At 36.5% G+C, this 23,672-nt stretch overlaps 1 protein-coding gene across 18 annotated transcripts in view; it reads left to right on the top strand.

The window, feature by feature from the left end:
• Nucleotides 1-23,672, top strand: part of LOC128889304 (ankyrin-3-like) — a 91,711-nt gene that overhangs the window by 52,024 nt on the left and 16,015 nt on the right. For 10 of the 18 annotated variants that reach the window (XR_008460415.1, XM_054146826.1, XM_054146824.1 and 7 more), the window contains 14 exons: nt 150-255; nt 5,105-5,122; nt 7,050-7,274; nt 7,438-7,598; nt 7,788-7,999; nt 8,140-8,344; nt 10,278-10,467; nt 11,328-11,463; nt 11,787-12,117; nt 12,195-12,398; nt 15,939-16,177; nt 16,435-16,489; nt 17,078-17,302; nt 20,423-23,672. The exon at nt 20,423-23,672 is cut by the window's right edge and continues 2,837 nt beyond it. Coding sequence is in view for 17 of the 18 variants with exons in the window: in XM_054146826.1 (XP_054002801.1) it covers nt 150-255; nt 5,105-5,122; nt 7,050-7,274; nt 7,438-7,598; nt 7,788-7,999; nt 8,140-8,344; nt 10,278-10,467; nt 11,328-11,463; nt 11,787-12,117; nt 12,195-12,398; nt 15,939-16,177; nt 16,435-16,489; nt 17,078-17,302; nt 20,423-23,672 (5,557 nt within the window). In the remaining variant the exon portion in view is untranslated. The other 8 variants (XM_054146836.1, XM_054146837.1, XM_054146833.1 and 5 more) reach the window with 5 other exon arrangements.

Genomic DNA, 23,672 nt, shown 5'->3' with positions numbered 1-23,672 from the left:
ATGTGATTCCGATTCTTTTACTAATAGAATAATGGGAAATATTATTCGTTCGATCTACTTCTTAAATAATTATTAGGTGTAGAAATTAAAACTTCGCCTATTCCAAGGGTGAACTTACCATAAGTTTTCGTTTTATACGTGATTTATAGCACCAACCATAACCGAGATGATTACAAAAGAGAGTTATCAACGTACGAACGCGGCCAACCTCAAACCAGATAATGTTGATATCAACAGGCACCCAGTACACGTCGGGTATGTATTCACGTATATTTTTACACGATATAATAAACTTCACTTTTCTAACAGCAATCAGAAAATTGTATAATCTAGGGTAGGTTGTACTACTGATTTCTAAATAACTAATACTGTTCTACTATAAAATGTTTAGCAGAAATTGCACACCAATGTCTTTATCGTTATATCATTTAATTCTGCTTCGTTTTCGAAAACAACGTACAACTTACCCTATCGACAGTTATGTGTTTGAAAAGGTGTTCGAAATATCTGTGTTCTCTAAACACTTACAATCGAGTAAAAGCAAATTTGAATAATTGCTCTACAGCACATTGGAATATTTTACATATGGTTCTGATCTGCGGAGAATGTGTAGGTCATAATTTTTTTGGTCAAATTACTTTGGATCACTTCCATCAGTCTATGGATTCATCGAACTCTCTTTACAATTGAAAAAATTGTTTGCTCGCGAGCGTAACAGCGAATATTCAGCATTGCTCAACGATTTGACAATTGTTTGCGGAGTAAACGTGTATGCACGATGAATTCAAATGGACGTTCAATCGAAGACTTCTACTAACTGAGTTGTTACGACGAAGAACTATAGAAAACAATTTCTATGTCTGCATGGTTTGTTTTGACGTATAATAAAACCGCAACACTTGAATGATATAAAGATACAATACACGTGTGAAACGTGTACAGTCTAATAAGAGTTTCTACTTACGGTGGAAGTTCTATTCGAAACGTGATTCTGTTTGGCAAAGTTTGAATCTGCACGCTTGTAAAACAAACAATTCGTCGTTACATGTTATTGGATACTAGCACAAATTATTCCGATATTCCAGCTGTACAGGGTGTCTCGTATAAAGTGTTACAAGTTGTTTTCTCAGAAAGTAACGAAGATATAGATTTAATACTGCTACAGTTAAATGGCACAGGGGGACTAATCTTTTAGTGCAAGACACACTTTTGTTCGAGTCGAAATGCTATTCAGTTTTATAAGAGTTATTTAAATAATAAAAAATTAATACAAACTCTCATTGAAAAGAAATCGAGGAACCTAGAGAAAGATAGATATTAAAAAGGGTTAAATTTTTAGTGCGCAATGAAATTATTATAGTCTTATAAGAGTATACAACAATAAAATTTAATTTAATTGTCACTTAATAATAGCAACACTAATCTGTATATCTTCATTAGTTTCTAAGAAAACGATTCGTAACACTTTATACGGGACACATTGTGTAGTAATTGTATACAATCACTGAGATATATTTTTATGCTATCCGTGATTATGATTACGATAAGTCCGCGTATCGAACGAGAAATTCAATTGAACGGACGGAATGTAATTTTCAAGAGGATCCATATAATCAATATCGAGTCGAAAAAGTTGTTAAAAATGAAATTTGTCTATATATACAGAAAGTAATATTTATTGCACATTAATGCATTCAGTTGTGGTTGAAAATTGTATATAATTAAAGGAGCACTAATACGGTGAACAACACGGAAGCACATAGCACGCAAGTGATAGCGTACCTAAAAGTATATAAGATAACGATAAAGTGTACATTACGAAACAATAATGTTGTGTATTATAGTGTGACACTGTGTGCGTTGGTGCAAGACTCCTGCTATAATTAACCCTTATAGATTATTGGCTGATAAGTAATAACGAAATGTGATACAGGATCATGGGAATTTACAATTACACGAGCTGTATAAAGTAAGCTTAAACTTTCTACCGTCTCGTCCACCGAAGTACCTTTCGAACTAACTTTTGGTTGGCTTCAAACAGTTTTTAAAACGATTATAGGGGTAACAAAAAATTACGGTTACTTCTTAATATATTTACATACAGTAAAACGACCGAACAAGAATATATACTTTATTCGATTGTGTAATGTAAAATAAAATTGTAGTACGCCGATTAGACGAACAAGTATTAATACTATAACGCAGTGAATCTGAATTCTGTAGACAGAAGTATCATCGCACAATCTAAGCCGATTTATCTTCGATTAGTTACCCGATAAAGTATTAAATACCATGTTGCAAACAGCAGCGGCTACCTTATAACGGGGGATAAAACCTGTTACATAACCGGGTGTGTATCGAATGCGTAACAGCATAACTGTTACCGTTGCGACGGTGTCATGAAACGTTTCAAATGGAGCCAACGAGAACCAAATCAGTAACTACGTACTAATCAGTTATACTTCTGTTATACATCATATCTCTCACAGCAAGCTATTTTGATCTACTTTCTTTTCTCATTCTATTCAGAGTGTTTGGTTTGACGTTTACGTAATCGGTTAAGCAGCTAAACAAGAATCAATCGCTTGGTGCCCCATTTTACATCCTGTCTTGCCCGTAGCAGTTACTAGATCATATAGTAATAAGCATGTTGTTCGTGAAATATCTTTTTTGGGATGAACGATTCTTTGACGGTACAAGTAATCTGATTGGATACCATGCCCCTTACTAATACCGAACAGTATAGCGTAACAGTGAAGCTCTCGACTGAGAAACAGACACGGTCTGAATGTAATGACCTACTAAGCTGGAAAGAGTAAAGATGGAAATCTTGCAAAATAAAACTGGGAATTCTGATCGTCTGAGAACGATATTGTCATTTTTCATATCAACTTCCAGCATGATATTTAAAATTATTAGTTAAACTATTTTTCTATTCGATATTAAAATAATATTATATTATATATTATTACTTTTCGAATAAATCTCCAGAATGACGTTCGACATTCTTATCGCAGTTTGTACTTTCTGTGTCACGGATTTGTACTATCGTGGATTTAGAAGAAGTCAAACGAATTATTCCAAATCACTGAAAGTCGCTTTGTCATTTCTGAGAAGTACAGTGATATTCTTGTGGTTTGCGCGTACAACAGACGCTCTCTTTGCGCTTAGTAGGACAGGATATTCATTGTACCAGGGAGACAATGATTCGGTCTGATCGCGAGTTAGCTTCTCGTCGAGTAGATCTACGATGTGTGACTTTCGAATGTTTTCCTCGTGCCTTTAACCACGTGACGGATTTCTTTACATCTATGCACGCAGCTTTATCTGAAAACGTGTAACGATTTTCCAAGCGCCACAGAATTTCTGTAAAACAATCGAGAAAGAGCGGTGTAAAGTGCACGTGAAACAGAAAAGCATGCGCATGAAATGAAATTTTTATCCATAATCATATCAGATTTTGTTCTGAGATCAGAGCGTCCCTAGAGTCCCTAAACACATCGCTGGCAGCGCTTGGTACCATGTCGAAAGGACAAGGAATGTGGAGGGACAGGTACAACATGCCCTTTTTACTATTTTCCCTTTATATGTTTAGGCGTTTCCGTGTACAGTAAGAATAGGACACGTATTCCTGTATGAAGTAAATTCTTCTTCTTCTTTTTTTTTTCAATTGTTTAGCAAGTGTCTATGTCCAAGGATCATAGAATTTGAAGTGGTTTGCGTTTATCTGACTAAAAAATGCACAGGCTATTCGCAAGCTGATAGTACGAATGTGTAGCACTCACCAATATAGGTACAAAGTTTTGGTAAATCTGTTGAAAGTTAACTCTTTCCGAGGTATAAATAAACAATGTTTGATTTTCAGGTGTGTATTTATTAATTCATTTCGGTTTATTTGTTTGATTGCTTTGAAAAGCGTTCAAAGTTCGTGCAACAGATTTGTGATTAACCTGTATAATTCTTAGTCGACAATATTAATCAATCTCAATTGTTTTTCGTGTAATCAATAATCACCGTATGTGTATCGATTCCTACTCGAAGGTAATAGTCCAACCGTTATTTAATTAACCGTATTGTTAAGGACACACGTAAAACTGTATAAGTATTATATTAAGAAATTCAATTCCATATGAAAAAGGGCTCGATGAGTAACCTCGATTATAATAGTAAAATGGATTTCGTGGTGCGTGAAGTTAGGATAAACGGTATGTCGGATAAGAAGATTTTTTCACCCCAGTTATTCAGAGTGATCTATTTTAATCTATATATATATATATATTCTTTGAATTACATAGAATTGAAAAAAAAATACTTTTTCAAAATACTTTTCGAAAGAAAAACGTTTATATGTAGATTAAAATTGATCACTATGTGGCACTCAGTAAGTACAACATATTTAAAAAGACATAAAAAGTGCTCTTGTGACTATAGAGAAAGAATCGTTCGTCTTTTAGATAGCTTAACTGTGTTTGGACACATTTTTCTCATAGTGGCTGCTGCTCGTACAATTGTACCCGTTACATGACAAAGTTTGAGCTATTTTTTTTTTTGCATACATACGTACCGAAATCTGTCAATCGCCCGTTTATCGTCGAAAGAAACACCCGTTTCGTACTTGTCACGCGAAAAATTCACCTGACGAAATCTGCTGCAAATGGAGACAATCCATAACAGATTTCGGGCCGATCTGCTTTACGTTGCTGTCCTAACGTATGTCTTTTTTCCGTAGTATGTGAGTGATGTGGCCTCGTTGCGTCTCTACTATAATACATGATTATTATTGTTGTTCCCTGTTTTGTAGTTTTGTACAATAGAAAAGCGGCTTGCGTGTGATGATTGCGGGTTTTCGAAAGTCAAATGAAAAGCGACCATCACCATAGCACGGTACCACTTTCGAGAACGTTTTAAAGGAAGCTGCGCGTTGCGTGCGTGCGTGCTGACAAGTATTAGAAGTATTCGAAAATCTGTAAAAGTTGCGCTAGTTCAGAATCTCAACACCATTTAATGTCGTCATCTCTCATCACCATTTTTATGAACGAATGGATACTAACGCGTTTTTTGTTTTGTTCCCGATCCTCTGTTATTTTATTTGCGCTACTCGCAGAATTCCACAGTGGAGAAAGTAAGTGATCTTCTCTTGAATCTTAGCTTCTGTTACTTGCCGTATCGCTCTTCACTATTATTTATGTTAAATGTACATTTCCTTTATAGTTGCACAATGCCCGTAGACGCTGATATCTAGTAATTTTAGACGGAACGTAGTGCACAGTGAATATATACCAACAAAATTTCAAACAAACCTGGGAGAAAAAAACTTTCAAATCTTAATTAAAACTGCAAATGAGAAGTAACTATTTCAAATAATTTATTTCGAATTGTTATTTTCTATTGGATTATTCGAAAGTAGAAAATAATACCAATAATTTCAAATAATATTATTTCCTGGAAGTAGTCCAGGTCTGCCATCAACCTAATCAGATCTTCATCTTGATCTCATGCGCAAATTATGAAGGAACTTGTCAACGCAAATTGTTATTATTATTATTAACGCAAATTACATCCGAGTTTTTAAATTAAATCTTACTTAATTTTCTGAAAGGGAGTACGAAGCATTTAAGAATTTTATCTACAAGATACGCTGGCAAATATTTACTACGGATCGTATTGTGTTACTTGATACTGAAAGTCATAATAGATTCCAAAAACACGATAAATATACATACAGGGTTACCATTGCATCACCTACCTCAAGTAATCGTTATGGAATGTATTCGCGGTAGGTATTTTTAGATTACTCAATATACCGAAGGAAAAGAAGAACAGTCCGTCGAGAAGTATGCGAATACACTTGCGATTTGGCGCGTCATTTATGCAAATGGAAATCAAATACTGGATTATTTCAATATGGATGCGCTGTTTATATTCACTGTGCACACATCACACGCAACTTCTCTGTGAATAATTTCTAGGTTCATTGCGGAATTAAATTCGCCAGCACTCATCGTCATTATCGAGAATCGAATGGTTCTTCGAGTCCAATTCAGTCGAATTTAACGATTTTTTTTTTATGCTGTGCAGTGTTAATTTGTTTCATGCTTGCAGCCGTAAAATATCCACGCAGCGAATCCTTGACACAAGCCCACAAGCCGTACTCTTCGGTCATAGTTATTCGATTTACGATGTTTTTTTGCTCCCATTGTTCATGCAACTCATCTCTGCACATATTCTATTATATTGATTTACACAATATGTTTTTACACTCACTCTCACGTACAGCAACGAAATTACCTGCGAAGCATATAATTTTTGTAACTCTCGCGGAAAACAAACGGAACATTTAACGTCATCGTGTGCATAGAAACGATTAAAATGATTTCACACGTCTGAAGACAGTACCTGTACTCCTTAACTATTTCGCTTTTAGTCAAAGTTTATAACGACAATCGCTTTTCGGCTTGGCGTGCTTTTGATACGTATGAAATAATATTGCCCCCTTTTTAAGCGGCCTTTTAAAATATTTTTTATCCAACAAATATTTCAGGGAACAAAATTACAGAACATTTGTTTCCAAGTTTGGAAATTACAGAGTAAGAATTGTCCACTATCAGAATTTTCCTCGAAAATTTGACGAATTACTTTGCGCGTACAGCGTTGTTTGCGATTGTGCATAAGATTCGAGAAAATTGTAATGATTCTTAAAATTTTAGATTAGTGTAATTATATATATATATATTAGCCGAGATATCCTTTATTTTTATTTAATTATAATTGATTTAATTTAAGCAAATGGCATGATCGTATTATTTCCCGAAAGGCCAAGTGTTTTTGACCGCAATAATTTCGTGTCCGTGTACGCACAACATTTCACGTCATAGTATCGACCAACTATTTCTAATTACGTGTCTGAATAATTAGCCCTTATGGAATGGACGCTCTTATTTTCAACTCCTTCGGCGTATTATAACGTCTCGAGCTAAGCCGACATTTTTCGTTTCTCGTCTTTGGAACTACGAATTTCTGGTAAAACCGATACTTTGTGTAAATGACAGCTTCCTGGTTTCCTTCCTGGTGGATGCACGAGGGGGTGCGATGAGAGGTTGCCGGCACAGCGGGGTGCGTGTAATCGTACCTCCTAGAAAAGCAGCGATGCCAATGCGTGTCACCTGCAGATATTTGAGAAGAGACAAATTGACGAACCCGCCACCTCTGATGGAGGGGGAGGCCTTAGCCAGCCGCATCCTTGAACTTGGACCTGTGGGCGCCAAATTTTTAGGGTACGTAAATTAGGGTAAATAATTCATTTACGATGCAACATTGGAAAATATTGTGTTAATAAATCATCATATAAAAATAGAAATGTTATATGTGATATACTGTTAAAATGTTCTGAGACTTTTTGCATATAATGGATAATGGTTGCGAATTCTTTCTGTGCAGGCCCGTGATCATAGAGGTACCTCACTTTGCTTCGTTGCGAGGGAAGGAGCGCGAAATTGTAATACTTAGATCAGACAACGGAGAAACTTGGCGCGAACACACCTTGGAAGCCAGCGAGGAGGCTGTCCAGGACGTGCTTAACGAGAGCTTTGAAGGAGAAGGTACATTGTTTCCTATTATATTGCGTTGCCCAGAAAATTCTTGCCAATTTTTAAGAAAAATTCAAAGGCATATTTTATAAATGTTGGTATGGGTTAGAACTTGTAACATACTTATACTTCAATGTTTGCCACAACCCAGAAAACTGCTCGCATCGTTACCTTACCGAGTCCATATGAATATTTGTTCAGAATTAAGCCAGCTCGAGGATCTCCAGACTTCACGAATCGTAAGGATACTCACTGCAGACTTCCCACATTACTTCGCAGTAGTGTCTCGCATTAGGCAAGAGGTGCACGCGGTTGGTCCAGAAGGTGGTACAGTCTCTTCGTCAGCTGTCCCGCAAGTCCAGGCTGTCTTTCCACCAGCAGCCCTTACTAAAAAAATTCGAGTTGGTCTTCAGGTATTTACCTTTCACTTTACGATATCAACAAGTCAGTATCAATCACGAAGAAGCGGACTGCGGAAGCCTCAGATATCTCTTATATCGTAAACGCGTCTAATTGTTGCGACGAGTATGCGAATAGCTGCATTTATGTTTAGGCACACCCGATACCAGCTGATCTGGTTGCTAAACTTCTTGGTAACAGAGTGGCAGTATCGCCGATCGTAACCGTCGAACCGAGACGGAGGAAATTCCATAAACCGATAACTTTAACTATACCCGTGCCACAGGCAGCCAACAAGGGCATGATTAATCAATATTCGGGAGATGCGCCGACGTTGAGACTTCTGTGCAGCATAACTGGTAATATATGCTTGCACGTAACATTGTAGAGCAGCGTACCGTCTTACTGGAGAATCTCTTACCGATAAGTGCTGAAACTGTTACGTCGCAACACCTTTGGTGTATATATGCTCTTATCAGACATCTTACGCATTCGAAGATCAATTTGTAGTTTAGTAGGCATGACGCGGGCGGTAGGCATCTTCGTCTGTTCTCAGGTCATCGGGACTGACTTACAGCCTCTTCGTATGGCATCCAACGATTCTATCATGACTACTTACGCGAACGGTTACTGTGCATCGTAACAAACAGTTTCGAAGAGTTTGGAAGGATAATAAATGCTTTCGAATTTTTATCTCAACGCTTAGAGGATTTTCTATCGCGTGTAATATTGATCTTAAAAAACGTATGATTCTGTTCTAACACGAAATTAAATCGCATGTCCCGGAGACCTTCGGATAGAGATTTAAAAGGGAGATGGTAGCTGCATGTTTCATAGAAACATTTCGTTGAGTACCATTGTTGTATACATATCTTGTTGTGATTCATTGTTAATGCTTGCATATTGTTAGGATTGAGTCATTTAGGTATGGATTATTAATTAACGTAGATAAAGTTTTACTACCTAGCTCATTGTAAGCGTTAACTTCAAAGTTTTTGTTTCAGCACATTCGTTTGACTGGTAACTGCTTCGATATTAGGCTTGTAATTTATAACTCTTACAAAATTGTGTATCTTATGATATATGTATTCTTAGATCATTGTAATATGTATCATACGTCACGTTACCGATATGAAGACTAACAATTGTCGTTTCTTTAATATTACAATTTGTTGCAGCTACGCTCTGTTTCCTTTGTTCAAGCGTTAACAAATTATATACACGAGAAATGGTTCGAGTATAAAATTCTCGATTTTGGTTTCCAACGTGTTATTATTGTTTTCGAAAGTTTCCCCTTTTTTATTCGGTTTAATAACACAATGTCGTGAAATTGTTAATATAAACACAAAGTAAATTATTCAATGTTTACCAACGCTGTAAGAAACAGGAAAATATATTTTCAACCTAGCGACGCGCTACGATTACTATTATTTCACGAGATTTTCTTTCTTTATCGCTTATATCTCATTAAACGCATATTCACATAATTCGCGGTTGCTTTCTGCGCGATTTTTCTGAATGACGCTTTATCTTCATTTGGCAAGCATTATCATTCGGTCAACGTTTGTTTCGTTTTCTATTACTCACACACGATAGAGCACTTAACATCAACGCACTTATGGTGACCGATATTAAATACAAATTTTATTGATTATTCCGTTACGCTGAAGAAATTTCAATTTTTGAATGACAAAATATTTTAACGAATTAAGTATTTTTTATTCATTTTTTGTTCTCTGGTTTCTAAACATTTTGATTCAGAAGCTTTAATACTTTAATCGTATTTTTAAACGGTATACTCCGTTTTTGCAGTTTTTAATTTCATTTTCAATTCTATTTTTGTATAATTCAATGTTCAATTAACCTTTATAAATTACAGTATACAGGATGTTTCACTTAACTTGTACACCAAAAATGTTCCATTTGCTATGAATAATATAAAAAAAATATTCCAGGGCAGAATATTTGTTTGAAGTAGGTAGATATCACACAACTTCCTATTTGCATTATATTTTCTTCCTCGAAACAAATACGTCTGGCTGAAATATTTGTTCAGGTTGTTATTAGCAATAGACATACTCCAAGTGCTCGAGTTGGATGAAATACTCTGTGTTAGATAATATTCAGTAATCAACGGAATCTTCAAGATGCCAGGCGCAAAAGTGTGTCGCAATTGTAATTAATCACGGTCGCATCGGAATTAATCCAACACATTTCACTTCTGTCGATTCTGTGCTCGCAACACGGACATATTTTAATAATGTTATTGGACTTGGTATGTATGTCGTTCAGGGGGTCAGTCTCGGGCAGTCTGGGAGGATGTCACAGGTTCGACGCCGCTGACGTTCGTCAAAGATTGCGTTTCCTTTACTACCACAGTATCCGCTCGCTTCTGGTTAATGGATTGTCGGAACATATCCGAAGCCACGAAAATGGCTACAGAGCTATACACGCATGCGACACACGTACCTTTTATGGCTAAGTACGTTTTTGAAATACCTCAGATTAAGTGTTAAAAAGAAAATTGACTTACCGTAATCGCAGGTAGAACATTTCTTCTAAAAATCGGATCGATATCGTCTGAAAGTTAACAATTTTTCTGCGTGGTAAGATGCATTCGAGTAAGAGAGGAATTCTTATTTTGTGTAGCACTTACATTACCATTCAAAAGTTTTGGTACACGATTTAATCGGGAAAGTAATCGACGTGTTTAACTATCGTAGGATGAAATGAACCAAATGATAACAAATCGCGCGACAGGTATTATAAAACGTCTTTCTCAACGATTGATCATTTTTTTATTTTTTAGTACTACTGTTCATAGCTGATTCTCTTGTACCTTTGTAATTCTAATTTGCCTGATTCATTCATTCAATCTATTCCTACACCTGCCGACGCAACATTTATAAAATGACAATGAGATGAGACGAGGAACACTTGGTCATCAAACAATAACTTCTTTCAGGATTCTTCCTTTTAACTCTGTTCGCATAGAATAAAATGAAGAACTGGTTAAACGGTACACACCCAATCTCGTATTAAACTGCAAACCGTAGTTGACGTAGGTTTACCTAAACTTTTGATCGGTAGTGTGCTTACAGAACTACGTACATAGAGTATTTCTCGTAGTCACAGTTAATAGGAATATTCTTATATACGCTTTATCGGTGCATCAGACTTTTCAATAAATTATCCAAATCTGCGATTAAATACGGGTTAACGTAGATGAGAATATTTTTTTAATCAGCGCAAATATTCGCAGCATCAATTAATTGCGTTTTACCTGCATGATTACAATCTTACGCAACTGTAAATTGTTACTGATGTACATCTCGTCCGCAGGTTTGTAGTATTTGCAAAGCGAGTAGATCCGCTGGAAGCAAGGCTACGCGTTTTCTGTATGACTGACGATAAAGAAGATAAAACTTTAGAGAATCAAGAACATTTTACGGAAGTTGCGAAAAGTCGGGACGTCGAGGTAAATTAGGATACAATAATAAATATGTCTCTTTAGAAATACACGCGGTTATCGAGGATCAACAAATATTATTATTATTTTTTTTAAATATTTCTAACTTTAAAAAAGATCGTTTTCAACGAATTCACCGCCTCAAGAACTTCCAAATTTTACGCGCTCGGAATAAAGAAACTTGTTTCTCATTGGAAAAAATGTGTTAATCCTTATTTTGATTAACACATTCGCGACCGGCAGATATTTTACGACTGACTGTAGATACGTGAATCATTCGTGATGATTATCGTATGGTTACGCGTCTGCAGCTTGTCTATTTGCTTTCACAGGTTTTGGAAGGAAAAACACAGTACATGGAATTCTCGGGCAACCTTGTGCCGGTATTAAAGAGCGGCGAACAGCTTCAGCTACCGTTTAGAGCTTTCAAAGAAAATAGAGTGCCGTTCACAGCGAGGATAAAAGACCCGGACGCTGCCGACATGATGGGTCGCATTATGTTTATGAGCGAGCCGAAAGTTCCCAAGGGTGAATTGCCCCAAACGCCGATATGCACGCTAAATATTTTATTGCCTGAAAAGATATCGCCGGAACAAGGAGTCTCGGAAGTCGATCTGCTAGAGCTGTCCAAGAATTATAGTTTTCTACGCGATGGCGGCATAAGTATGTAGATTCACGATCGGATAACGCGACCGACAATGAAGCCGCGAGAGTTACATAAATATTAATTATATGTTTAGGTCGCCCAGACGCTATTCACAGAGCAACGATACGGTTGACTGACATTGCGAATTTGTTGGATACAGACTGGGAGAAACTCGCGGAGGAATTAAATATACCGTCGAACGAGGTAACGTCCATTAAGGAAGAATACTCCAATAAACCGGCCCAACAAGCTGCAGCAATGCTGAAGATTTGGCAGAACAACGGAAATAAAGCTACCGGTGAGTTTTATGTTAATTGTATGATATATTTTTCAGTAGAAGGGATTCCTGGAATTTTCTCTGTAAGTCGACGTGCACGATATTAAATTAAGCGGGTAGTTTAGAGCGCCAATTTTTAGTTCTTTTTGAAGATTTTTTTTTTTTAATCTCCAAGGAATTTCATAAAGGGTTTCGCAGGTAAAAGTAATCAAAATTAAACTTAGTACAAGTGATTTTGTACAGTCCCTCTTGAAAAAAGTATGTTTGTGGTTGCCACGATTCCAGATGTTCCGTTTATTATCTGAAATGAAAAAATCAAGGAAAATCATTAATATTAGCGTCGCTATGTCTCGAACCAGAAAAATGATGAAATATTGAAAATTAAAAAATTATAGTACTTTAACGTTTGAATATCAATTTTTTCTATTTTTTTTTGCCCTTTAGTATATATATAAAAAATGTTTACATTAATCAGATTTTGAAAATCATGGTTCAGACGATAAAGGCACATGCGCTGAAGATTCACTCCAAATTTGACGTAATTCGGTCAACTTGAACTCGAGATATCATGGCAATCATTTCAAAAAATATGGTTACGACTTTATGTTTATTCTTTGATAAAAATCATTAAAAAAACTGGATAATAGGTAGTCGTTTTACAATGTAAATTTTACATGAAGCGGTTCGTTCTTTTGGTTGGCATTATTTACGCGGATACCCAGGGCTCCGCGAAACGTACTTCGAGTATGGCTGGGGCAAACAATAAATATAGGACGCAGTGGTCGCAGATAAAATATTTGACGTCTCTGACTAATAAAAACAATGATGTCATGGACTTGCCTTCGTGTGACGTTCGACAACTTATCGAGAGAGCTCCGTATGATCCTATCAATCGTAAAGGATCCTTCTTTGGTTACCTTGGAAAATAGTGGTACTGTTAAAAATTTATAAGGATAAAACTATCGAAGAGATTGTTTTAAAGCTATTCATACGCCTTTACTAATTCTTGAGAAATACGTCAAAATTTGTGTACAGTGAGATAACTAACGCTCTCACGGACTTCTGATTACATGTAGGTCAGGAGTGATCTTATTCAGGCGTCCCTGACCTGCGTATGGGTCACAGCAGTTTTGATTTCAGAGCCTTATCGCTTCTCGAGGTGGCCTGTTTTTGTTTATAAACTCAGTTAATATACGCGTGTATTAAGACAAGCATGGTTAATACTTTAGTGTCTTAAATAACAGTTGTGCCAAAATTGAATTTGACAAAAATCTGTTTTTATTGCTGAAGTTGTAGTCGTACAACACAACAAAGTAGATATCAAATACAAACGAAATTGTGGCAAAGGTGAGTTCACATATTAGTCGAAGTAAAGTAAATTTCTAGAAACGAAATTCGTTTGAAATTCTCGTCTCTTTCTTTAGTTGTAATAAAAAGAAAAACTATAGCGGATATTACTTTATATATAACTTTAGTTAAATAGTTAGGTAGTCATGCTTACTGTGAACTGATCAAATTTCGTGTTCAAGGTTTTATTAATTTTCGAGGATTTTACTTTTGCAACCGTTTTCTTCTTCAAATTTCAGTCAAAAATTTTACTACATTATTCCTGGGACTATAATCTCTAAAAAAAAACCTTCATAAAAATAATGATTTTTTTGTCTAAGAGTAGAATCATCCCACTATGTTCTATGAATATTCTAAAATCGTTTTACCTTAAATACAATTGTAATATACATGGTACAATGTTGATGTGTGTATATTACAAAGTCTGACGATAAGCTATCGCTCCTCACGATTGATTTGAAATTACAAAAAGTACTTAAAGAACAATAATAAACCTCTAACTATTGTCATAAACTATTTATAACGATAGCTACTGTGTAACATTTTAAATGAGTGACGTACTTTTCTCGATATCTATGTATAATAAATATCTACATATGTAGATTGGACACCCATCTACGTACCTATAGATTGGCGATATAGTTTAAATTCCTGATTGGATGTGAATTTTATTATGTTATATATTTTTAACCGCTATTTAAACGCATACAATTATCTAATACATCAGCTCTAATATTAAACAGATTACAGTAGAAGTATTATACGACTAATAGTCGTAATTTTGCTTCACAAACACACTCACAAAAGTGATAAATAAAAATTTCACGAAGTGGGATACTTTCATCTTTTACTCACTATTCCGTTGAATCGGTGAACTTGCATACAGATTTCAGATTATTCTGCTTCTATATTTACGAAATTACGAACAATGAATTTCTATTCTGGTATAGTATTCTGCATTATGCCCTTACTCTTGAATCTATACTCGTGAATTATGACACAATCTCTTTCCTGTGAAGGTCTCGCGTGCCTCGATTCCTGTTACTTCTTAATCCAGCTTTTAATTATGTGCGTGGATATTTTGATCCTTAAGTATTCCGCGTGTTATGCGATAATTATAGAACATTGTGAATGAAACGAATAAGCGTTAGTTTTGGTAGCAGGCAAAAAAATTGAAAAAGAACCTGTTTCTCGGCAAGGTCAATTAATCAGACGTTTGCGTTTGACTAAGTCGCGTGGAATCTGAGGAGCAACGTAGTTGGTGATCTCATCCTTGCATTATTATGCCTGACATAAACCTATGGACTCCTTTCCCCCCTCTTTTGCCAATACTAATGACACTGACACATCGCCGCAATGCACATAGCACGTCGTTTCTGTTCAGCGATCGGTTAAAATAAACAGAAGTGCGCTTTATCCCGGTAAGAATACAGTGAAAGTGATAGTGTATCAACGCGTCTTCCGTGCTTCTTGTGTATACGACATATTATATTGTTTCATTTTTTTTTATTTTATTCTTGGTGAGGCATAAATGTGAAAATGTTTATATCCTTGTATCAAGAGTATCGAAACGAAGCGACTAATACACACGTCAGTGAGCTAATATTGTTATTTAGGAAGTCTCCTTGTCGAAGATGTGAGATATCGATGACTTCAGGTCTGTGTTGTAAAAAAAAAAAAAAAAAAAAAAAAAATATCAATGAAAAATAGGTCGTTGGTAAAAGTACCAATCATGTTTCCTTTGAGATTGGAAAGTTTATAATTATTTATGTGAATGTAATCGAAGCGTGTTCAATATTTTAACGTATTTCCAAGGTGTACAAATATCGATGGCCTATACTTCTTAATTTTAGTTTCAAGTCTGTAGTTAGTTCATCTTTCAGAAATAAACAAAATTTGATTGACTGATTCGTACCAGTATCAAATTTGCTAAAACTAAAAAAACATAATGTTAGGTTGGTGTACTCGTACAAAAATATTGCTCGCAACTGCTTCTTTTCTAACATTGTTAAAATGATCAAAATATAGCTTATATTGAGAACAATCATATAATATTTGTAATCAATGCCAATATTTATTTGATAATTTATTAAAATTTTAAATGGTAAAGTTCGAGAATGCGAAAACCGCAATACCTTTTGCACCAACCTAATGAGAATTTCAAATGCGTATTATTGGTGCTCACAAAAAACAAACATGTGTTTGTATTTGTAGGAAATACATTAGAAAAGGCGTTGAATAAAATTGGGCGCGAGGATATCGTGAAAAAGTGTATATTTAACGTTGAACTGGTAACCGACGACGTGGAAAAGGCAGTCGCTAGAGTTCGATTAGATCAACCTGGATTCGACTCTTTGAAAGAAGAATTGGGACCTTCAAGGGATACTTCTCTACGTCGTGACGCGACAATGGATCCTAAAATGGATCCAGACTACGAACTCAATAGAACTAAGGTTCGTATTTGTAATCACGATCGTTAACATTTCAAACATTCATAAAACTCTATTAAACGTAATACGAAGTAGTTTATGACATGGGTCGTTTTTGTATAATGTCATTCTTAAGATAAAATTAAAATAATCTAAAGGGTAAAAATTTTCGAAAGCTTACATTTAAATTAAGAGAATTAAGTTCAAGACACTCATTACCATAAATAATCATTTCTAACATGCACTTTCAGCCGATTTATTTAAATAATTTGTCTCTTTAGGACTCCGAATCAGTGGAAGACCTCAGTATTACTGACACTAAACGTGGTACACCAAGTACGTATTTTAAAATTCCATCTAACATCTATTAATTATAATTAAATTTTTCTAAGTGTAACGTAAAGAATACTTTTCGGCCAAAATTCTTATACATTCGATGTGATACTTGTCTGATTACGACATTGGAAAGGATATGACGTCACTGCTTATATTTTTTCTGCGAATAATATGCTCACTCTCCGTGTCATTGCTAAGAAAAATGAGTTAACTCATAAGTTCAATTTTACATTTCTCAGTAGCACTCTCGTGACTCCGCTGTACATTTTCAAGTGTTTATTCTGAATGTGTACTGTTTGCTCTATAAATAGGCATACATACATGCACTTATACATTTATACATGCATACATATAATTATGTATATAATTATACATATAAATATCTACATTTAATTGGAAATAATTCAGCAAACTCTGAAATTAAAGCATAGCTTTTATCAAGCAGATAAAGATTAACGTCAGCTAAAGAGTAATTTGCTTAAAAATGCAATTTGCTTTTTATTTCGTATTTAACTTGTATGCTTTAATAACGAATCACCTACGTCGTTCCATCACGCCGTTCAAATCACGTCTGTTTGCACTTAACAGCGAAACAGCATGTCACAATCACAAACGGCACTGTATTCAACGGAACCTCGACCCCCATCAAAGATAAATATGCGAGCGACGAGAAAGAACTTGGGGACGTTATGGCCGAATTTCTCGAAAAAAAATGTCACGTTGCCGATACGATGAGTAAAAAATCACGCGACGAACTTGACGAAGATGAAAAACGACAGAGGGTGATCGCAGACGCCAATAAGATAGTCGACGGTAAGTGATTTGAGTTTTATTTGAAAACAAGAATGGTGGGTTGAGGGGCCGCGCTTCGATTAGCTGCAAAAACAATACGCGCAATAAAAACAGCGCAACTTATGGAGAATTATCATCCGTGGTTACATATATATTTTTCTAAGAATACGCAGCATGATCAATTTAACGCGTTAATATCACGCTTGGTTCGAGGACAACTTATATTAACCATTTGTCGGTCAAATTCGAATCACTAATGCTAAATATTTCTATATCCAAGATTTCGCTTCTAGTGATATCGTGTTCATTGTTATAGTTGTTAGTATTTAAAGTATAGTTCATAGTATTTAAATAATTTGCGTGTTAGTCACATATTCAAAAATATTTCAATTATACTCGTTATTGCTTTGATAGGTCTAGTGTAATAATTGATAAATATCAACTTTAGCGTTTTAAACGATTTTCCGTGAATTGTTAATAACATAATGATAGTATAGTATACGGTATGCTCAGACTAATAATAAGTGTACATGCACGATTGTTTCTTAATTATTGAAGACACAAAAATGCTGTTTGTATAAACGTTGCTTAAACTGAAGAGAAACGTATAATATTAAACTTGAATTTTGAATGAAATTACCGCAGAAACATCGTCGTCTTAATTTTTTAATGGAGTTACTTAATTTAACATATACAATACGAAGTAAAAGGCGTACGCTGTTCATCAGTTGTTTCACGAATACTTTAGTGACCATATACATGTTGATGACACATATTAAGCTTCGTCGCCATTTTCTACATACGAGATAGGAATAATTGAACTGACTTGCAGGTGTGTTTATATTTATCAGCGTAGTCTCAACGGATCGCTTAGTTGGTTCTGAACAGTAACTAAGGCAATACGTAAAATATTCAAGTAAATATGTATAAAGAAAGTTTTGTCAGCCAATTGAATTGTTTCTATATCGAATGTTAAAAAGTGTGACCAAGTATATAATCGTCTATCAACATTTAATATCGAATACATAATTTATCAATAATTCAGTTCTTTAAATGCGTTTCGGGGTGCAAATAAAACTAGGTACAGTGTCAGTGAAGACATAGCTCCGTTTAAAATATTGGACAAAATTAAAATGAGTATTTTAATATCAACTCTATAATTATAAAGTGTTAACTGAACCGTTGAACAATTTAAAAAATTTGTCAGTGAAATGAAAGTTCTACGAACTGTAACATTTAATAATTCATTGATGAAACTATAAATAACTTAGTTAAGAAAGAAAATTTAGTATTATATTTTTGCGTTCTAATGAAACAACTACTTTGTGTCTTCAATGGTTGGAGAATTAATTGTGTTTGTATACTTTTGCAGACGTATTGTAACATGTCTAATATAATATAATATGTTTGTACAAGATATTGGGTAAGATATGACGTAATGCAAATTTCATAAAAATAATTAGAAATCACAAAAAAACAAATTATTTTCGTACGATGGACAGTTCAATAGTTCACGAAAATTGACCTTGCAGATCCGTCAGGTATGCGTTTACTTGATTTCTTCTGCACCTCTTTTTACATATGATTTTTCCTGTTTTATTAGAAAACCTGTAACAGTCGCAGATTCATTTTCTAACTCGACTGAATACATTTTACTAATGGGGTTCAAAGTAAATTAAGCGAGTGCCACCAGCGTTGGATCGATCAACTCGATATGGAAGCCTTACGAAAAAATTAAATTTCTAATTTCGCCTATTTTTTCTGAAAGCACTGTGTTGTTGGGTTGTTCTTGGTTCAGGGTGGGCCACAAGAAGCAGAACACTGAAATTGTCATCCTTGGATTTGAAGATTCAAAAAAATTAGCAGCGCATAATATAAAAGCTTTTGGAAGATCGAGATGTCAAACACAATTTTCTTTCCAAGAGTCGGATCTTCTTAATAATGATCAAAGTTACCAAAGCTGTGATAGTGCGAGAAATAAAACTGACGACTTTGAAAAATTGTGTTTAACGTCTTCTTCTTACAGTCGCCTAACTCATCCTAGACGTTTTTCTGTATCTTGAAATTCAGTAAGGATACTTGTGTGCTGTATTTTGCTTGACTTCACTTGTATTGTTACGCACAGATTGGTCTTTCAATCGTGTACGACTTACGGTAAACGTTGTCGTTTGGAAAACAGTTTTTGTGTAACGCCTACAACACGGCACGTGTGTTTGAACGATTAATCGATTTTTAATAATAGCAATGTTCACCAGGTGTACGTTTCAATTGTGTTTAAAGACAATGGGGCAACTAGTATTGTCGCACGGTATTGATTCTGGACACGATACACAAGCGTGAAAGTAATTAGCTCATGGTAAATTGCCGGCACTAGAACATTTACTTCCTTTACTTTGTCATCTTCTACTTTCACTCGCAGGTTCTGGAGCGCCGATGCGGATCTCTTCAAATTGATCAGCTTGCTTTTATTTTAATTGCGTAACGAATTATTTCCTTTTGCTCTCTCAGCGACATTTCATATCTACTGTATTATAATGCAAACTCTGTGTATCATTTAATGACCCACTAATAGCCTTTCTTATCTTCGACACGACCCATTAATTTGTTTCAGCAAAGTACGCTGCAATTTTTTGGCGTTGCATGAGCGGTCGATTATGTGTGGCCTAGTTGTACGGGCACACGGAGCAGCTGTCGCAATGCTATACTTCTTCGTTTCTCCATTTTTGCACTACATATGAAACATTAGTATTTAGATTACCTGGCATCCATTACGATTCTATTAAAAATTGCTAAACTGTAGTTTCACAGTGTAAAGCTCCTAAAACGTCGTCGGATTAGTTGCTATTATTTGGTATTTAATATAAATTAGCTAAAATCTTTTACGACATTTGGTTGAATTCTAAACAAGCATAAACGTTATTGTTTGATACGAGGATGGCTGCTCCATAGCACATACACTGTACGCACAAACCACTCGAGAGTTTAACCGCGCTGTTCTCAAACAAAGAGCAATTTCGAGAACGCTGGCTTACACTAATCATGATGATATGAAATTAAAAAAAAAAAAAAAAAAAAAAAAATGTGTTCTTTTTATTTTGCCACATTTACAGATGCCTAAAATATGTAATACTTAATTAACAGGTGTAATAGCAGACGCTGAGAAAGAGAAGGGGAAGTTAGCGAAGGAGGGGTGGTCGGTGGTTTGTGATGATGATGCGCGGGACAATAAAGTGGTAAGAGGTGCTGTAGTTCAAAGTTTTGTTAGGGATCAGTTGGGTGAATGGGAGCTAAAAGATAAGGGTGCTAGATCGAGTAAACCGGTTACCGAACAGATTCAAGGCGTACCGGTCGTCGAGCCGACGATAGTGAAACAGCGTCGTGTTCGTAATGGAAAGGGCGATTCTAACGTAACGGTTGTTACGTCGAAAACAATAGTTTCGATAAGCGACGGTCAAACAGGGCATCAACCTGTCGTAACTCAAACCATAACGATGAAACAAGTGGACGACACTTCACCTAAGGATAGAGTGACGATTTCAAGTGGCCCACAGAGTATCGTTAGTAAGAAGGAAATGATGTCTAAAGAAGGTAAGGAACTCGACGAAAAGTTAACGCCAGGTGTAAGCGTAAAACAAACGCCAGCGAATACGAAGGAGGTTCAACCAGTTGGGCAAACTCTTACGAAAAATAACATTCCAAAAGAAACGCAGCCGTCGACCGACAAACAAATCTCCGCGTACGAAGATGTTTACAGTGCTCAGTACCTGTCCACGCAACATGACGAGAAACAGGAAGACGAATCGAAGAAATCGAAAGATAAAAGCGGAGGTATACTTTCGGGAATATTTAAGGGATCGAAACTTAAGAAGAGCAAGCTGAGCGGGTCGAAGGATGCTTCTTTCGATAGCGGCGACGACGAAGCAAAATCACCGCCCTTGGTTGCGCAACGTGAAGTTCATACAGATACGAAACCTGCCGAAAAAGTCGCAGCGTCTGATGTAAGACTGATAACCATGCAATTTCTAGATGACTCTAGGCGAACTGCGTCGGCTCCAGAAGCACCTCGAGACGTTACAAACCTGACTCGAGGAGAAACTAAGCAGGATATAAAAGTAACAAGTAAGGATATGCCCGATCGTCCCGCAGCTGTCGCGGCTGATACGAGCGATCAGGATAAAGACAAGGGCACTGGTTTCTTTAGTATGTTCAAGAGCCCAAAGTCCAAAGAAAAGAAATTGAAGAAGAACAAGGAAGCATCTTTCGATAGCGGCGACGAGGAGCTTCGAATTACCACGGAAAAATTCCTGGACGATACACGGAAAATTGCTGATACCACAATTGTTTCTCCAATTCCCACGATCGATAATAAACAGTCCGTAGACAAGAGCGAGTTGCATACCTTCACTTCGTTCGTTCAGTACGACGAGGATATACCAAAGGATAGAATAAACGGACATTCGTACGATATTTCCGAGGTGCAGAAGAAATCAGACATCGATAGAACCACACCGCACAGAGATATGAACGGAAAATCGGATATAAAGAAGACTAAAGATACGCGACAGAAAGAACAAAGCCAAGACAGACACGTTGACACGAAAGAAGAATCCGTTGAAAAATCAATCGAAGATCAAAAAGATGAAAATGAGGAAGCCAAAGATAAAAGCGGAGGCTTCTTTAGTATGTTTAAAAGTCCGAAACTGAAAAGTAAGAAGAGGAGCGCATCGAGAGAGAAAAGTTCTTCTAAAGAAACATCCTTTGATAGTGGCGACGAAGAAACACGTCAACCAACAACCACTATCTTAGAAGATAACACAATGAAAAATATCGCTACAACTGACACAGAATCTGTGGATAAAGACAAGGGTATTGGAATCTTTAGTATGTTTAGAAGTCCAAAACTATCGCGGGAATCTAGGAGTAGATCAAGAGAGAAGACACCGGCACAAGAGGACTCTACTCTAATTGTTGACAAATCATTACGTGATGCTACAGCGAAATTCTTAGACGACAGTCGAAAGATCGCAAATGACACGTTAGATGTAACAGATAACGCGAGTGCAACCACAAAAACTGTAATTGACGACGCGAAGGAAGGTACAGGCAACATTGCGAAAGAAATTCAAGACGATATTGCTGCTGGAAAACAGAAACTTTCGTCGGGTATTTCTGACAGTGCAGAAACAGCGAAGGATAAGGCAGCCAAAGAAGCTAAAAAAGTAAAAGAAAAGGGCAGCGGTTTCCTGTCTGGATTATTCAAAGGGGTGAAACATGCAGCCGACGAAGTTTCCGAAGACGTTAACGAGTTTCTCGATGAAACGAAGAAGGAGGCAGCTGAGGAAGAAGCCAGAGCGAAGAAAGCAGCAGCAGAAGCCGAAAAGGATATAGAAACAGCTAAAGACAAAGTAATATCCGGTGTAAAAGATTCTAAGGACAAGGTTGCGGCAGCTGCCAAAGATGCAAAGGATAAAGTAAGCGAGAAGATGTCAGATGGAGCGCAGATGATTTCTGACGCTGGGAAAGCGACAGGCGACAAGTTGACAGAAGGTGCCAGAGCAGTTAAAACAAAAACGGAAAAGACGGCTCAGACTGCAGCTGATGGGGCACAGGAGGCGAAAGACAAAACTATTGCAGGTCTGAAGGATGCCAAAGATAAAGTTGCAACCTCTGTTAAAGATGGAAAAGGAAAGGTCAGCGAAGCAGTTTCTCATGGTGCGGAGAAAGTAACTGACACTGGGAAGGCAGTCACAGAAACAGTAACGGATGGTGCAAAGAAAGCAGGTGAAAAAGTACAAGATGCTGCCCATGGAGTTGCAGTAGGGGCAAAGGATGCAAAGGATAAAGTGACTAAAGAGATTAAAGAAGATGCCCAGGCAGTAAAAGACAAAGTTTCATCAGGAATTGATGCTGCTTCCGACACTGCCCATGCAGCGAAAGATAAAGCTGCGAAGGAAGCTAAGAAGGTTAAAGAAAAGGGCAGTGGTTTCCTATCAGGATTGTTCAAGGGTGTCAAACATGCAGCTGATGAAGTGTCCGAAGACGTGAACGAATTCCTTGACGAAACGAAAAAAGAGGCGGCAGAGGAAGAAGCCAGAGCGAAGAAAGCAGCAGCAGAAGCCGAAAAGGATATAGAAACAGCTAAAGACAAAGTAATATCCGGTGTAAAAGATTCTAAGGATAAGGTTGCAACAGCTGCGAAGGATGCCAAAGACAAAGTTGTATCCTCTGTAAAAGACGGCAAGGAAAAAGTCAGCGAGACAGTAACCGATGGAGTACAAAAGGCGACTGATGCTGGCAAAGCTGTCACGGATTCCGTGTCGGAAGGTGCAAAGAAAGCAGGCGAGAAAGTGCAAGATGCTGCTCATGGTGTAGCTGCAGGAGCTAAGGACGT

This window comes from Hylaeus anthracinus, unplaced genomic scaffold, assembly GCF_026225885.1.
Source record: "Hylaeus anthracinus isolate JK02 unplaced genomic scaffold, UHH_iyHylAnth1.0_haploid 11997, whole genome shotgun sequence".
Lineage (NCBI taxonomy): Eukaryota > Metazoa > Arthropoda > Insecta > Hymenoptera > Colletidae > Hylaeus > Hylaeus anthracinus.
Note: the sequence above shows the minus strand (reverse complement) of the source record. Positions and strands in the feature narration are given on the sequence as shown.